The following is a 16,665-nucleotide window of genomic DNA, read 5'->3' as shown; positions in this document are numbered from 1 at the left end:
TGTGAGTCAATTGTTGGGGGAAAAAAAACCATCTGGTTCACTAATGTCCTTTAGGGAAGGAAACTGCTTTCCCTACCTGGTCTGGCCTACATGTGACTCCAGACCTGCAGCAATGTGGTTAGTTCTAAACTGCCCTCTGGGCAATAAATGCTGGCCTGGCCAGTGACACCCTCATCCTGTGAAGGAATAAAGGAAATATCTAATCTGTTTCAAATTGAATGATAGAACCTAACATACGAGCAAGCATTCATCGCACACTTTGATGGCTGACTGCTCTACAATTAGGGATTTACATAAAGTGCTGTAATTAACAGGGCTGTTTTATTAAAACAATAAAAATTATACAAAACTTTCCCATTTAGATTGCACTTTTTTTTAAAAAGAACTCGTCATCATCAGTGCATAGTCTCTATTCCTGTTCTCTCCTTTCCTTCAATCTAACTTTTTGTTTTGTTATTGTGTGCTTTAAAAAATCCCTGTGCGAGTTTCCTCCAGGTGCTCCAGTTTCCTCCCGCAGTCCAAAGGTGTGTAGGTTAGGTGGATTGGCCATGGGAAATGCTGGGTAAAAGGGTACGGGGTGGGGGGCAGTCTGGGTGGGATGCTCTTCAGTGTGGACCCTATTGGCATGCTTCCATACTGTAGGGATTCTATGATCCTAAGAAAATCCATTTTCTTTTGATCTATTCATTCTTATGAGTTGTTTTCTATGATTTCAAAATTGTCGTTGGCCAGACTGGTCCAAATACTGTTTGGCTTCAGGTTGTAAAAAGGTTATCTGGTCACATGTTGGACCTAACAAGGCTAACTTTCAACATTTGATCCCATCAAACATAAAACAACGCCGCTCAGTGATTTTAACCAGCCATGATATCATGGAAACCCTTTGGGTACCACAACAATCTGAGAGATTGATGCCTAAATCTGAGTTTCCATCTTTGGGATAATGTACAAAATGTCACACTCAGTACACATCCTCTCTGTTAGGGATATTTGCTGTGAGTGTGGGTGGTCTCTCCACAATGTGCAGTTCTGTAGAAGCATATTCCCAAATTCAAGGTGGGTACACTCAATGTGCTGTCACGTACATAGAAACATAGAAAAAAGGTGCAGGAGTAGGCCATTCTGCCCTTCGAGCCTGCATCACCATTTACTACGATCATGGCTGATCATACAATCTCAGTACCCCACTCCCGCTTTCTCTCCATACCCCTTGATCCTGTTAGTCGCATGGGTCATGTCCAGCTCCCTCTTGAATATATAAACCTGTTGGATTGTAACCTGGTGTTGTGTGACTTTTGAATATATCTAATATACTGGCCCCAACAGGCAACTGTGGGAGAGAATTCCACAGATTCACAACTCTCTGGGTGATGAAATTCCTCCTCATCTCAGTCCTGAATGGCTTACCCCGTATTCTTAGACTGGTACACTTTGTTCTGGACTTCCCCAACATCGGGAACATTCTTCCCGCATCTAGCCTGTCCAGTCCCATCAGGATTTCATATGTTTCTATGAGATCCCCCCTCTCATTTTCTAAATTCCAGCGAGTACAAGCCCAGTCGATCCAGTCTTTCTTCCCATGTCAGTCCTGCCATCCCGGGAATCAGTGTGGTGAACCTTTGCTGGACTCCCTCTTTAGCAAGAATGTCCTAACTGCAGCAAGACATCCTTACTCCGACACTCTAGTCCCTGTACACGTGACATTATAGTAGCTAGCAAGTCAGTGTTGAGCAGTGTTGCTGTGATGATCAACTTTCTAGCACATCTCCTTTCAATGATCGATGTTCTTTCCTTCATCCTTTGTTCTCATTGAGGCTGGTCTCGCTGTTTCCCTGGCTCTCCGATGATCTCTTGACATTCCTGAACGTGTGTTTATCATGGCACTGGTTTGCCTTATTTCACTGAAATGTTGGCTTAGCCTGTGCCAGCTGTACCAAGAATCAGATTGTTGCCCGTCATTGTGCCAAGACATTGGTTCCAACTCTCGCTGGGGGCATTTGCATGGTGACCCCGCTTTAATTTTCTTTAATAATTAAAAGCCGTAAGTGCTGGAAACGTTCAGCAGGTGTAGACAGAGGCAGAAAAGAGAGAGTTAATGTTTCGGGCCGGTTTTCTGAGGACAAGCTATTCATTGACCTGAAACTTTAACTCTGTAGATGACACGTATTTCCCAAATTCTCTGTTTTTATCTTTATATTCTGTTTTTGTATTTTACCCAGGATTTACTTCTCATTCCAAGTACCTAGTACTAATTTGGCACCTCATTGGGCTTCTGATAGTTAATTGATACCTGGTGACTCACTTAGTAAACCTTATTACCTCAGAAGTGCCCACACTGAAGATTTAATCAGTACCTCAAAACAACTTAGTGTCGGACAATTATAACACCTCACAACTCTTTCAACTCGTTTTCACAGTGCTGCTCCCTCACTGGACAGCGCACCTTATCCACTTTTGTTTGTTATTTATATAAACAATTTGGATTAGAATATAGGAGGCATAGTAATTTAGTTTGCAAGATTAGTTCTGTAGTGGTCAGTGAAGAAGGTTATCTAAGATTACAAAGAGATCTTGATCAATTGGGTCAGTGGACTGAGGAGTGGCAGATGGAGTTTAATTTGGATAAATGTGAGGTTTTGCATTTTGGTAAAACAAACAAGGGCAGGACTTGTGCAATTAATAGGGGCCTTTGTAGAACAGAGAGACCAAGGGGTTGAGGTACATAATTCTTTGAAATTTGCGTCACATACAGACAGAATGGTTAAGAAAGTGTTTAGCACACTTGTCTTCATTACTCAGACCTTTGAGCATAGGAGTTGGGATGTCAAGTTGAGGTTGTACAAGACATTGGTGAGGTCTCTTCTGGAGCACTGTGTGCAGTTCTGGCCGCTCTGCTATAGGAAGGATATTATTAAACTGGAGAGGGTTCAGAAAAGATTTATCAGAATGTTTCCAGAAATGGAGGGTTTGAGATCTAAAAATAGATGGTGAATATTTTCACTGGAGCATAGGAGGTTGAGGGGTGACCTTATTGAGGTTTATAAAATCATGAAGGGCATAGATAAAGTGAATGACAAGGGTCTTTTCCCCAGGTAGGGGAGTGCAAAACTAGGGGGCAACTAGGAGAAAAAAGATACATGAGGGGCAACCTTTTTACACAGAGAGTGGTTTGTGTGGAATGAACTGGCAGAGAAAGTGGTGGATGCAGATACAGTTACAATGTTTAAAAGACATTTGGATAAGTACATGGATAGGAAAGGTTTGGAGGGATAAGCACCAAGTGCAGGCAGGTGGGACTAGTTTAGTTTGGGACCATGGTCAGCATAGACTGGTTGGACCAAAGGGTCTGTTTCTGTGCTGTATGACTCAGTGCCATCAATCCTTCTCTCTATCCCTTTCCAAAGATACGAGGGAAGGAGGGGGATGGGATTTGAACCTCTTGCCTTCCCTCAGACCTCACAACAAGGGAGGACTGAATTGGCAAATCTTTTGAAACCGAACTCCAATCCGCCATAAACTCCCACTGGTCACATTTTAATTACAATGGATTTAAACAGACTCAGAGACCTCTCTGAAGAGGTGAGTCTATTATTGTACCTGATATGCTGGCAGCGGGTTAAAAATATCACTCGACCGGCCGGATGGCCGCCTCTTCTTCCTTGTTTGACTATTTGTAATGCCTCAAAGAAAGCTGGCCAGCAAAAGAATGGCAGGGACTGTCACCTAATGCAGATAGGGGCTTTGGATAACACTGCTTTTGGGCTTGGAGGAACAGAGGTACTGGTCCTGACTCAGTCATCAGATCTACAACAATAATCATTGAGTTATTCATTCATTCGCAGGACGTGGGCATCACTGGCTATGCCCACTATCCTGTGTGTTGCCCGTCCCTAGTTGCCTCTCAAGAAGGTGGGGGTGAGCTGCCTTCTTGAACCACTGCAATCCATGTGCTGTAGATTGACCCACAATGCCCTTAGGGTGGGAATTCCAGCATTTTGACCCAGTGACGGTGAAGGAACGGTGATCTATTTCCAAGTCAGGATGGGGAGTGGCTTGGAGGGGAACTTGCAGGGGGTGGTGTTCCCGTGTTCTTATTCTTCTAGACAGTAGAAGGTGTGGGTTCTGTCAATGGAGTTTTGGTGAGCTCCTCAATCCAGGAGATGGCTACTTGCTGTAATATTCTTAGCCTCTGACCTGCTCTTGTAGTCACTGTTTATATGGCCAGACCAATTGAGTTCCTGGTCAATGGTAACTCCCTAGGATGTTGACATTGGGAGATTCGGTGATCATAATGCCATTAAATGTCAAGGGGAGATGGTTAGTTTCTCTCCTGTTTGAGGTGGTCATAGCTTGGCGTTTGCGTGAAGTGAATGTTACTTAGCAAGGCAGGCTTGAAGGTCTGCTAGATCTTCCTGCACATAGCCAAAGACTGCTTCAGTACCTGAGGAGTTGTGAATGGTGCTGAACATTGTGTAATTATTGGCAAACATCCCCACTTCTAACCTTATGATGTAGGGAAGGTCATTGATGAAGCAGCTGAAGATGGTCGGGCCGAGGACACTATCCTGAGGAACTCCTGCAGAGATGTCCTGGAGCTGTGATGATTGACATTCAACAACTGCGACCATCTTCCTATGTGTCAGGTATGACTCCAACCACCGGAGCGTTTGCCCCCTTTGATACCCATTGATTCCAGTTTTGCCAGGGCTCCTTGATGCCACACTCGGTCGAATGCAGCCTTGATGTCAAGGGCTGTCACTCTCACCTCACCTCTGGAATTCAGCTCTTTAGTCCACGTTTGAACCAAGGCTGTAATGACATTGGGAGTTGTGGCCCTGATGAAACAGCTTGGCCAGGGGGTATGGCTAGTTCTTGCGCACATGTCTTCAGTCCTGTTGCTGGAATGCAATCAGGGCCCTAGAGCATTTGCAGTATCCAGTGCCTCCAGTATTAATGGATAACAGGTGGCAAGGGTTTCATTGACTGTAGACCGGTATCCATGATGCTGGAGGATGCCAAGATGGCTCATCCACTCACCCCTACAAGTTGAAGATAGCTGCAAATGCTTCAACCTTATCTTTAAGACTGAAGTTCTGGGCTCCCTCATCACTGTGGATTTGTGGAACCTGCGACTTCCATTCTTTAATAGTCAACCGCCGTCTGGGTGTGGCAGGACATCAGAGCTATGATCTGATCCACTGGTATAGAGATGGAACTTGCCTCCACATGGATGGTTTGGTGGTCACTCCTGCCCCTAGTGCCAAGGACAGAACCAGCTGTTAGAGGCGGAGGTGACTGATAGATTATTCATTTAGTAACAAGACCACTATGCTACAAACCGTCTAACATTGGTGTCCATTTAATGTCATTTAACTTTGTCGAGGTAAAAGTGAAGTTGGTCTTGATGCTGAGTATTAACGTGACCACCTTGCGTTTCCCACTCAATCTGTTTGCTGTTTTGAAGTGAGTTCGGGATTCTCGCCGCAGGCCATGTGGGAGAGAATTCGAGTCGTGTGCTGGTTGCTTCATATCCCGTCCTGGTGAAAGTGCAGGCTGCTGTGTGGGAATGCAGCACTGTCAGGGGCCGGTATGGTTCTGCCGAGGAATTAAACTGAAGCCCTCGCTTCCCTGTCAGTAAAACCTCCTGTGTTCGATTGTAAGAGTAAGGGGAGCTTTCGACAATGTTCTGACCACCATTCAGGCAACACAGTGAGACAAGAGATTTCACTGTAGCTGCTTGCTTGTCCTCCTTTGCAATGGTGTCACATCAGCCAAATGATAATGATAGTTTACTTTGCAATTTGATGCAGAGATGGGCTTTTTTCCACTAACTGTTCTTTCCTCATCCAACAAAGCACTTTCGACTTGTATTACGACACATCCAACAGAACTTAGTACCAAGCCATCAGCTCAGTGAGGTCTGGAGCTTTCAAGTAGTTTGAAGATTCGGTCCACAGTAGAATTCTTAGAATTGCCATTCCGCTTAACAAGTACACACCAACCCTCTGAAGATCATGCCTCCCTTCCCTTCCCTTTCCCTGTAACTGCATTTCCCATGGCTAATGCACCTAACTGATATATCCTGGACACTATAGGCTATTTATCACGGCCAATCCACCTAACCTGCACATCTTTGGACTGTGGGAGGAAACCAGAGCACCCGGAGGAAACCCACGCAGACACAGGGAGAATGTGCAAACTCCACGCAGACAGTCACCTGAGGGGGGATTTGAACCTGGGTCCCTAGTGCTGTGAGGCAGTAATGCTAACCACTCAGCCACCATGCTGTCCCTCCCCTCACAGCATAGTCCAACTGACCCAGCCAGATGGCCTTGAATATCACTGCAAGGCTGCTTTGAGGCAGAGCAAGGAAGAATGCAATGTTTATTGATGAAGCAACTTGGCAAATCCTGTATCAGAAGGGCTCTTCTAATTAGGTAACTTCAAGAGAGATTTCACTGCATCAAGAATGGTCTTTCATCTTTTGCTTCTTGCAGTTTTATTTCAGTCAGCTGTAGCCTCAATCGATACGTTCATCAGAGTCTGCTCTTTCTACCTTTGAAACTTGAAAGGATGCCAACAACCAAGAGGGAAAGCTGAAAGCGTAGGAGGTTTATCAATGGAGCTCTCAACTGAATCCGCTCTGTCTGAGCATTTGACATAGAATCCCTACAGTGTGGGAGTAGGTCATTCGGCCCATCAGGTCCACAGCAACCCTCTGAAGGGCATCCTGCTGAGACCCATCCCCCTTGTATTCTCCATGGCTAATCCACCCATCCTTGGTCACCATGGGGCAATTTAAGCATGGCCAATCCACCCTAACTTGCCCATCTTTGGACTATGGAAAACACCCAGAGGAAACCCACGCGGGCACAGGGAGGACACGCAAACACCACACAGACAGTTGCGCAAGGGTGGGATCAAACCCAGATCCTTGGCATTGTAGGGTAGCAGTTCTAAACACCGGGCTGCCGTACTTCCCCTCGCTTCAGAGCAAAATTTGGGCTGAATCTTTGACTCCGCAATTTGGCTCTTGTCATGCCCTTAGGTTGAAAGCTGTTTGTCTTGAAGTAAAATTGATACCTGGTTGTGAGCTGGCTGATAACTTTAAACAGGCCTTCCACTTTTACTTTTGCACCTTTTAACAGTTTTAACTGAAAGCCAAATTCATCCCGTTAACACTCTGCCAGATGAATGCTAGAAGGGACATCTCATTATAAAATTAACATTTAATATGAAGTCCTCATTATGGTGCAATAAAATTTGTCAGGGAATAATTATGGTGAAGTTGTACATGACTACAAAGAAAATTTGCAATTTTGCTGGAAAGAGCAGGCAAGAAATTTTCCTGATCGATGCTTATTGTTAATCTCCGGATGAGTAAAGCTCTCTATTTTCTGCCGCTGATCATCCGGCATTCCCACTTTGCAGTGTTTTCCCAGAGAGGGGATGTTATAGAACAGGGAATACTAACCGTGCTGAGCCAAAACCACCGGGTTCAAGTGGGGGTTTCCTCCGGGTGCTCCGGTTTCCTCCCACAGTCCAAAGATGTGCAGGCAAGGTGGGTTGGCCATGCTAAATTGCCTGTACTGTTAAGGGATGTGTAGATTAGGTGGGTTAGCTGTGGGAAATGCAGGGTTACAGGGATAGGGTAAGGCGGCGGGTCTGGGTGGGATGCTCTTCAGAGGGTCAGTGTGGACTCAATGGGCTGAATGGCCTGCTTCCACACTGTAGGCATTCTGTGATGCTACAAAGTCTCACTCCAGACCTTGATGACCAGGGAGGGAATGTTCATATTGTGGCTGAAACAGACTGAGCATCTGGCAACAAATCCTTGCCGTGTCCAGCGATGGTAGGTGGTAAGTGGGGGAGAGATTCCTGGTCAGTCATGTGCTAGAAAGAAATTGGATTCCCTGCCTCCAAGCTGTAACATGCGGGTGAAAATGCAGGTTACTACAGCAACAAAGACTCCTTGGGCATGGCTTGGTGTGGATGAGATTGGTGCCAACAGCATAGGGAGGGGGTCGATTTCCCCCATACCTGGCTGGGGTGGATTCACAAAGTGTTCCTTTGCACTCTCTCTGATGGAGACATGGCACTGCTGATCAGGCCTACCACTGGGCAGCCAACTGAAGAAGATGCTCCTCTTTACGTTGTTCATTCAGGGACGTGGGGGTCGCTGGCTGGGCCCAGCATTTATTACACGTCCCTAATTGCCCCCTTGAGAAGGTGGGGGTGAGCTGCCTTCTTGAACCGCTGCAGTCCCTGTGCTGTGGGTTGACCCACAATGCACTCAGGGAGGGAATTCCAGAATTTTTACCCAGCCACACTGAAGGAACTTTTGCTCATTAAGCTATAGCTGGCTGCTTCACAATCTCTTTCCCTTTTGGATGCCTGTTTTTGGAATTGATTGTATAACCAAGGTCTGGAGAATCTGCTTCAACGACAGACTGGAAAAGGGGTAGCATTTTCTGCTCTAAAAATACCAGCTCCTGCCCCACACACTCTCTGGTCAGAAGACCTTCCAGAGAGAAAAGTTTGAAAGATATTTGTAGGCAGAAATGAATGTAGTGGGGCTCCATTTGGGCAGATACGAGTGGGATCAGTACCTCTCTTTCGCTGGTTTTATTGCTTTTTCATTCTGGGCTGTGTGACTAATGTATTTAATCTTTCCTCCATTTGTTCACCTTCTTGGGGAGGGAAGGAGCTCAGATCACAATGGTTCCCACGTTTTGCTGTTGCATTGGTATTTGGTTTTTTTCAAACACTATCTAAACATGTATGTGTTATGGACCAGTTCAAACACCCCTCAAATATATATCTGAGTGATAGCCTCAACCCTAGCCTTTATCTTATTTCAAGGCAAGTGGAAGGCGTTGTGTAGCAGATGTGATTTGATTGGTCAAACTACTAGGCTTTAAGCAAAACACACTTTGTTCTTGCACCACTGTTAAGATATAAGCAACAAAAGTATTGGCATAACTTTGACCCTATTGAAATACTTAATAAAATAATATATTATTTAACTGTTACTCGTCAACTGTTCCAATATAGCAGCTTCCCATAAACACGCCCTTGGCAAAGGCAAATTCAGTAAAACAGATTTCCCTCGCTCGCAATCTCCTCCAGTCCTGGAAAAAGGAGAAACAGAAAGAAACAATCCAGCAGCAGCAGAGAGAGAGCCGTATCTAACAGCTTTAATTACAAAAACTCCAGTTTCGACTACTGAAAGCAAAAACTAAAACCTTGGGTCTGTGTGAGCCTGACTCCACCCGCTCATGCTTCTTTTGTCTAATTTTTTTTCTTAAAAGCCTGAAGCTATTTACTCTGCTTTCCATGGAGCAGGAACATTGGCACCAGACCTAACAATGCCTCTGTTCAAGGGAAACAGGACAGAATTAATCCCTCTTAAAGGCACATCTCCTCACAGATATTTTCCAGTCCCTAGTGTTTGTTGATTACTGCAGGCTTAATTCTCATTTCCTTACAATTACCCATGACTTTCCACAATCAGGGACTTGTCATCATTCTGCTGCTTTGGTCAGGGGCAAGGAGAGGTAGCATTCGATATCCAGCAGTAAGTGCACCCCACCCAGTCTTCCTTTTTTCTCTTGTAGAGTAGGAAAAACGGGCAAGAGACATTATAGAGTCATAGTCATATAGTCATACAGCACAGAAACAGACCCTTCGGTCCAACCATTTCATGCCGACCATAATCCCAAACTAAATTAGTCCCACCTGTCTGTGCTTTGCTCATATCCCTCCAAACCTTTCCCATTGATGTATTTATCCAAACGTCTTTTAAATGTAGTAACTATACCCACATCCACCACTTCCTCTGGAAGCTCATTCCACACACGAGCCACTCTCTGTGTAAGAATATTGCCCCTCATGTCTTTTTTAATCTTTCGCCTCTTACTTTACAAATATGCCCCTGAGTCTTGAAATGCCTCATCACAGAGAAAAGACCCTTTCTATTCATCTTATTGATGCCCCTCATGATTTTATAAACCTCTATGAGGTCACCCCTCAAACTGCTATGCTCCAGTGAAAAATGTCCCAGCCTATCTAGCCTCTCCCTATGACTCAAACCCCCTATTCCTGCCAGCGTAGAATACTTACAGTGTGGAAGAAGGCCATTCAGCCCATCATGTCCACACTGACCCTCCAAAAAGCATCCTACCCTTACCCTATCCCTATCCCTATCCCTATACTTCCCACCCTCAACACACTGACCAATCTACCTAACCTGCACAGGAGGAAACCGGAGCACCCTGAGGAAACCCACACAGACACAGGGAGAATGTGCAAACTCCACACAGACATTCACCCGAGGGTGGAATTGAACCCAGGTATCTGGTGCTGTGAGGCAGCAGTGCTAACCACTGAGCCACCATGCTGCTCCTGGTAAAGCTCATCTGAACCCTCTCCAGCTTAATAATATCTTACCTATAACAAAACTGCACACAGTACTCCAGAAGAGGCCTCACCAACATCCTGTACAATCTCAACATAACTCCTACGATCAAAAAGTCTGAGCAATGAAGGTGAACATGCTAAATGCCTTCTTAACCACCTTATCTATATGATGCAAACTTCAAAGAATTTTGTACCTGAACCCTACGTCTCTCTGTTCCACAACACTATCCTAGATCCTCCTTTTAATTGTATAAGTCTTGTGTTTGTTTGTTTTACCAAAGTGCAGTGCCAGGATTATCTGTCACTGTGACCTAATTGTGGCCACTACCCAAGCCATTCAATGTTTCTCCCTTAGCACTAGGAGAATTTTCCTGGATACATTTCTCTGATTGTTGCCCTAATATTCACTCACAACCACAAACGCCTACAAAGCAACATAGCTTAAGAAATAAACTTGGTGAATTTGGAAGAAATAACAGACTGACTTCCCCTGTGACCCATCTGAACGACTGACCCCTAAGTTTAACAGAACATGCTGACCCTGAATTCTCTGAAAGTACCTAGCTATGGTGAGAGGGGCTGTCCTTTCGCACCCAGCTCCAGATCCAGTGCTCCCTCCACCAGTGGTGTCCACTGCAAAATTCCACAGAATATTCCAGAAGTTCGCAATTCTTGGAGAAACCCAAGCCACCTCAGAACACCTAACCTAGACCTGCCTTTTCCCAACATCGTATTACAGTTCTTGTTCTCCCTCAGCTATCAGTTGCTCAGTGTGTTCCCTTCATCATCTCACAACTCAGAGACCACACCCAGCTAACTCCTTGAGCCTGTCCTGGCGATTAAGATCCTATGGATTTAAAATGACTCATTTGTTCCTCTCCTGTACCCATCCCAAAGTTTTCCAGTCCCAATTGCATTTGTAAGATATCACCAGCCTCACGAAGAAGGTAATTGTAAAGACAATGTACATGGTTCCTCAGAGATTTGTTTCTGTTGAGATCAAACAGACTTGTAGGTTCAGGACAGCGTGTAGATGTTCACCAGCTGAAAAGTTCCTTCTAGAGGTGAGTCCTTTGAATTATTTCAACTGTTTGAGACAGGAGTGTTTCCCTGGGAGGTGAGTTGCTCATGTCATTGTACACAGCCTGTTTTCTTTTCCCCAGTTAAGGTGACTTGGAGGGTACAGATGTTCATTACACAAGTTTAAAAATACCACAAGGTCGATGCTTAATCAGGTTGATGCAGGTGCATAAAATGCTACTGTTGTTTAGCTTATTGTAGATCTGAAATGGGTTTTAGAACAACTCATTAAAGCAGCATTTAAGGTAAGTGACATAACATAGTGATAGAATCTGGCCCGTGTCGTGATTTCTGAGACTAGCCTAGATTGATAAAATGATCTTTTACCTGAGAATCAAGCAATGGAGTAGGTCATGGTAAGTTCGCAACATGATTTCGATGCTGCTATGCTTTCATAGACTCTGGAGTTAGCCTCATTGGTGCACAAATAAATCATTTCCATCATGCATTGGGAGCACTTGTGAAAAGGGTCAACAATATGAATTCAGTCCTTTGTTACCTAAGGTTCACACACTGTTGCGAAAACAGAGTGAGCAAGTTTGAAATGACAAATGTGGTTTACATAAACTCTGTCTAGACCACCTGGACTGTCAAGCACACAACATAAAGCCCATTGGCACTCTAGATCACTTTTATGGACAAACACTGGTTAACGTGTAAGATCAAACACACAACACACAGCCCCTTCCAGCCCTCGATAGCCTGTAATATCAAACACACAGCTCCTTCTAGCTTTGATAACCTGTAATATCAAGCACACAGCCCTCAATAATCTGTAATATCAAACACAAAGACCTGTTGAACTCTCGATAAGGTATAGTATCAAACACAGAACAACACACAGCCCATTCCAGCCCTCGATGACTTGTAATATTAAACACACAGCCCCTTCTAGCCCTTGATAACCTGTAATAGCAAACACACAGCCCCTTCTATCCCTTGATAACCTGTAATAGCAAACACACAGCCCCTTCCAGCTCTCAATAACCTGTAATATCAAACACACAGCCCCTTCCAGCTTTCAATAACCTGTAATATAAAACACACAGCCCCTTCCAGTTCCCGATAACCTGTAATATCAAACACACAGCCCCTTCCAGTTCTCGATAACCTGTAATATCAAACTCACGACAACACATTTCCTCCATGCTCACTTTTGCTAGTAATATCAAACACTTGGACAATATCTGGCCCACTCCAGCTCTCGATAACCTATAATGTTGCAGCTGTATCCTCACAGGTAAGAACCATTGTAGATGGAAATGCAGGTGAGAAACATTCACCCTGTGCTAACTTTGCTGTTTTGTCAGCCTGACCGCTTCTGACGAATTTCTGCCAACGTTGTGTTTCTCTCTTCGACAACAGGAAATCCGGAATGTGCACAGTGAAGAACTGATGGGAATTCGTCGCGAAGAGGAAATGGAAATGTCTGATGATGACTACGAAGAAAGCCCAAGTAAATTAGTCCCTGTGGAGGAGTCTGGTAAGGCATTTTCAGCTGTTTCCAGTCATCGATTGGTGTAACTTGAGCATGGCCTTCAAACTAACTCATATTAGAAAACCTGTAAGATTTACTTGAACTAGTGCTCCCGTCTTTTGGAAAGTGGAAGCTATGAAGCATCATTTACACCGTGGCTGTGCCCTCCTGCCTAGGCGGTGCCAGAGCATAAAGGTACTCAACCGCTCTGTGCTGATGGAAACGCAGCCTCGTGTCTGGGGTTGGAGGATTGTACTCGGGGATGTAGTGGGGGTGGTGGGGCTAGTTGGTAACTTTGTCCACGATGCTAACAGTATTGGTCAATCCGCGTTACACTGGAAAGAGAGGTGAGTGGTTGCCAAGGAGCTAGGCCCCATCAGCCATGTTTGGGTCATTAGGCCTCACCGTGTGGAATTTGGTCCCCGTGTGCCTCAACTGGCAAACACCAGGCCTCTCACTGAGGACCGGAGCTCGTGCTCCATGCTGAAGGTATTTGCTCCCACCTGCCCCCTCCCCACCCCCCCAAAGCCCCCTCATCTACTAGTCGCCGTGTGTAGGTTATAATGGAGCCTACTCCATTAAACAGGGCACTGAAACCTAGACTGGAAGGTTTAACTGCCATAACTGGCCATTGGAACCAGATCTCCAGCTGTTTCTCTGTGGATTCCAAGGATCACCTCCAAAGGTTACAGCGGGAACCCATCATCGCTCCCCCGCCCCCCGCAACCCACATCTCGGAACTGGCCCAATCGTGTCATTCTCAGATCAGCCGTGATAGAATTGAATTGTGAGGGGCTGAATGGCCAGCTTGTGTTGCTGGCTTGCTGTTCACGGCATCCATATGACAGCTGTGCTGTTGATCGCTTGCCATTTCCATTTCTGGAATGCGGATGAAACAGCCCCATGTTTATCTGTAGCATCCGCGAGACAGGCAGCCCTGCATTCAGTGGGATCTGTAATCAGTGAAACCTAATTCAGAGAGAGCTTGACACCCTGCAATATCTATCGATTCCCCTGACTCACTCACCTGCAGTGCTAAATACCAGCATGGGATGTCCTTAAGATACAGCTGCCTCCCAAATTCATCGTGCTGGAAAATGTTCAGCCCACATTCTCGTGAACGACTTGCTTTAAGTCCTAATGACACGCAGACAATAATGTACCTCGCACACTTAACAATGTATTGAGGAACGTTCAAATCAGTTGCTTAATTGTGTGAGGAATGCATTGTCTAAACACGTGAAACTAATTTCTGAATTGAGATCACCTGATGAACACAGACACCCGCCACAGTCGGTTCCCTGTTGGGTAAATAACGTCCACAGCCCTGTTCAGCTTCCTTCCAAGTTGGTGCCTGTAGTGAATCTATTTTCGGTGTCTGTATTGAATCTGCAGTAGGTGGCTGTACTAAATCTACAGGTCGGTTGTTATGGTGAATCCACAGTAGGTACCGTGTACAGTATTGAATCCAGAGTAAATGTATGTAGTGAACCACAACTAATGTCTGTAGTGAAACTGCAGCCAGTGTCTACTGGGAACCCACAGTTAGTGCCTGTAGAGTTCACAGTTGGTTCCTGTAGCGAACCCACGATTGGTGCCTATACTGAATCCACAGGTGGTTCTTGTTGTAAATCCACAGCCAGTGCCTGAAGTGAATGTACAGTTTGTTCCAGCAGTAAATCTACAGTCGGTGCCTGTACTGAATCCACAGTCGGTGCCTGTAGTCAATCCACAGTCAGTGCCTGTAGTCAATTCACAGTCGGTGCCTGTAGTCAATCCACAGCCAGTGCCTGAAGTGAATGTACAGTTTGTTCCAGCAGTAAATCTACAGTCGGTGCCTGTAGTCAATCTACAGTCGGTGCCTGTAGTCAATCCACAGTCGGTGCCTTTAGTCAATCTACAGCTGGTGCCTGTAGTCAATCCACAGTCGGTTCTGTATACACAGAAACCAATACACAGTGGATTCCTGTAGTAAATCCACAGCCGGTTCTAGTAGTGAATCCACAATGTCTGCACTGGATCTACACTCAGTGTCTTTAGTGAATCCACAGTCAGTTCCAATAATGAGTCTATAGTAAGTTCCTGTAGTGAATCCACAATTTGCACCTGTAGTGAATCTTCAGTCGGTTCCTGTAGTGACTCTACAGTCAGTGTCCATACTGAATCTAAGGTTGTTGTCTGTATTGAATCCACAGTCAGTTCCTGTCTTAAATCTACAGTCGGTGCCTGTAGTGAATCTACACTCAGCACCTGTAGTTCATCCAGTCAGTGTCTGTAGTGAACCTACACTCCATGTCTGTAGTGAATCCACAGTTGGTGTCTGCGGTGAATCTACAATCGTGCTTGTCGTGAATCTACAGTTGGTGCCTGTAGTTCATCCATAGTCGGTGCCTGTTCTGTATCTAGAGTCGGAGCCTGTAGTGAATCTACACTCAGCACCTGTAGTTCATCCAGTCAGCGCCTGTAGTGAAACTACAGTCACACTCGTAGTGAATCTGTACTCGGTGCCTACAGTGAAACCACAGTTGGCGTCTGTACTGATTTCACAGTCAGTGTCTGTAGTGAACCCACGATTTGTGCCTAGATTGAATCTACAGTCGGTGCTGACATCTTCAAACTCTTCCCTCCTACAAGCTGAAGTCCCCACCTGCTTCAAGACCATCATCATCCCCGTATCCAAGAAAACACATGCAATGACTACCGCCCAGTGGCTCTGAACCCAATAATCATGAAGTGCTTCGAGAGGCTGGTCATGGCCCACATCCACTCCCAGCCTGCTTTTATCCCCCACAGCTTGCATACCGATGTAACAGGTCCACAGCAGATGCCATATCCCTAGCCCTGCACTCATCCTTGGGACATCTGGAAACCAAGGACACCTACATCAGACTCCTACTCATTGACTACAGCTCCACCTTCAACACCATTATCCCCTCCAGACTGATCTCAAAACTCCGAGACCTTGGTCTCAGCTCCACCCTCTGCAACTGGATCCTCAGGTTTCTGACCCATAGGCCACAATCAGTGAGGATAGGTAACTGCACCTCCTCCACAATAAAGCTCAACACTCCCCTCCCCCTGCCAAGGATGTGCCTTAGCCCCCTACTGCACTCCCTGTACACCTAAGGCTGTGTTGCTAAATTCTGAATGAACACCATCTTCACGTTCGCTGATGACACCACCGCAGTGGGACAGATATCTAACAATGAGTCAAAATACGGAAAGGAGATAGAGGGCTTGGTGACAGGTGCAATGAAAACAATCTGTCTCTCAATGTCAGTGAAACTAAAGAACTGATCATTGACTTCAGAAAGAAAGGAGGAGAACACGCCCCCATCTACATCAACGGAACTGAGGTTGAGAGAGTGAAGAGCATCAAATTCCTCAGAGCGACAATAACTGACGACCTGTCCTGGCCTTCCCACGTAGATGTGACGGTGAAGAAGGCACAACAACGCCTCTTCTCCCTCAGGCGGCTCAGGAAATTTGGTATGTCCATATGCTCCCTCACCAACTTCTACAGATGCACCATTGAAAGCATACTGTCCGGGTGCATAACGGCCTGGTCTGGCAACTGCTCTGCCCAGGACTGTAAGAAACTACAGAAGGTGGTATACACAGCCCAGACCATCACGGAAGCCAACCTTCCATCCATGGATTCTATTTACACGGCTCGCACCGCGGAAAGG

General features: G+C 45.6%; 1 protein-coding gene across 1 annotated transcript in view; it reads left to right on the top strand.

The window, feature by feature from the left end:
• Nucleotides 1-14,948, top strand: part of LOC109915018 (ecto-NOX disulfide-thiol exchanger 1-like) — a 102,271-nt gene extending 87,323 nt beyond the window's left edge. Inside the window, exons 9-10 of the mRNA XM_020514619.2 lie at nucleotides 12,865-12,982; nucleotides 14,557-14,948. Coding sequence (XP_020370208.1) covers nucleotides 12,865-12,982; nucleotides 14,557-14,948 — 510 coding nt within the window. The remainder of the gene's footprint in view (nucleotides 1-12,864; nucleotides 12,983-14,556) is intronic.
• The last annotated feature ends 1,717 nt before the right edge of the window (nucleotides 14,949-16,665 follow it).

The sequence above is a fragment of the Rhincodon typus genome, chromosome 11, assembly GCF_021869965.1.
Source record: "Rhincodon typus isolate 14 chromosome 11, sRhiTyp1.1, whole genome shotgun sequence".
NCBI classification, from domain to species: Eukaryota; Metazoa; Chordata; class Chondrichthyes; order Orectolobiformes; family Rhincodontidae; genus Rhincodon; species Rhincodon typus.
Note: the sequence above shows the minus strand (reverse complement) of the source record. Positions and strands in the feature narration are given on the sequence as shown.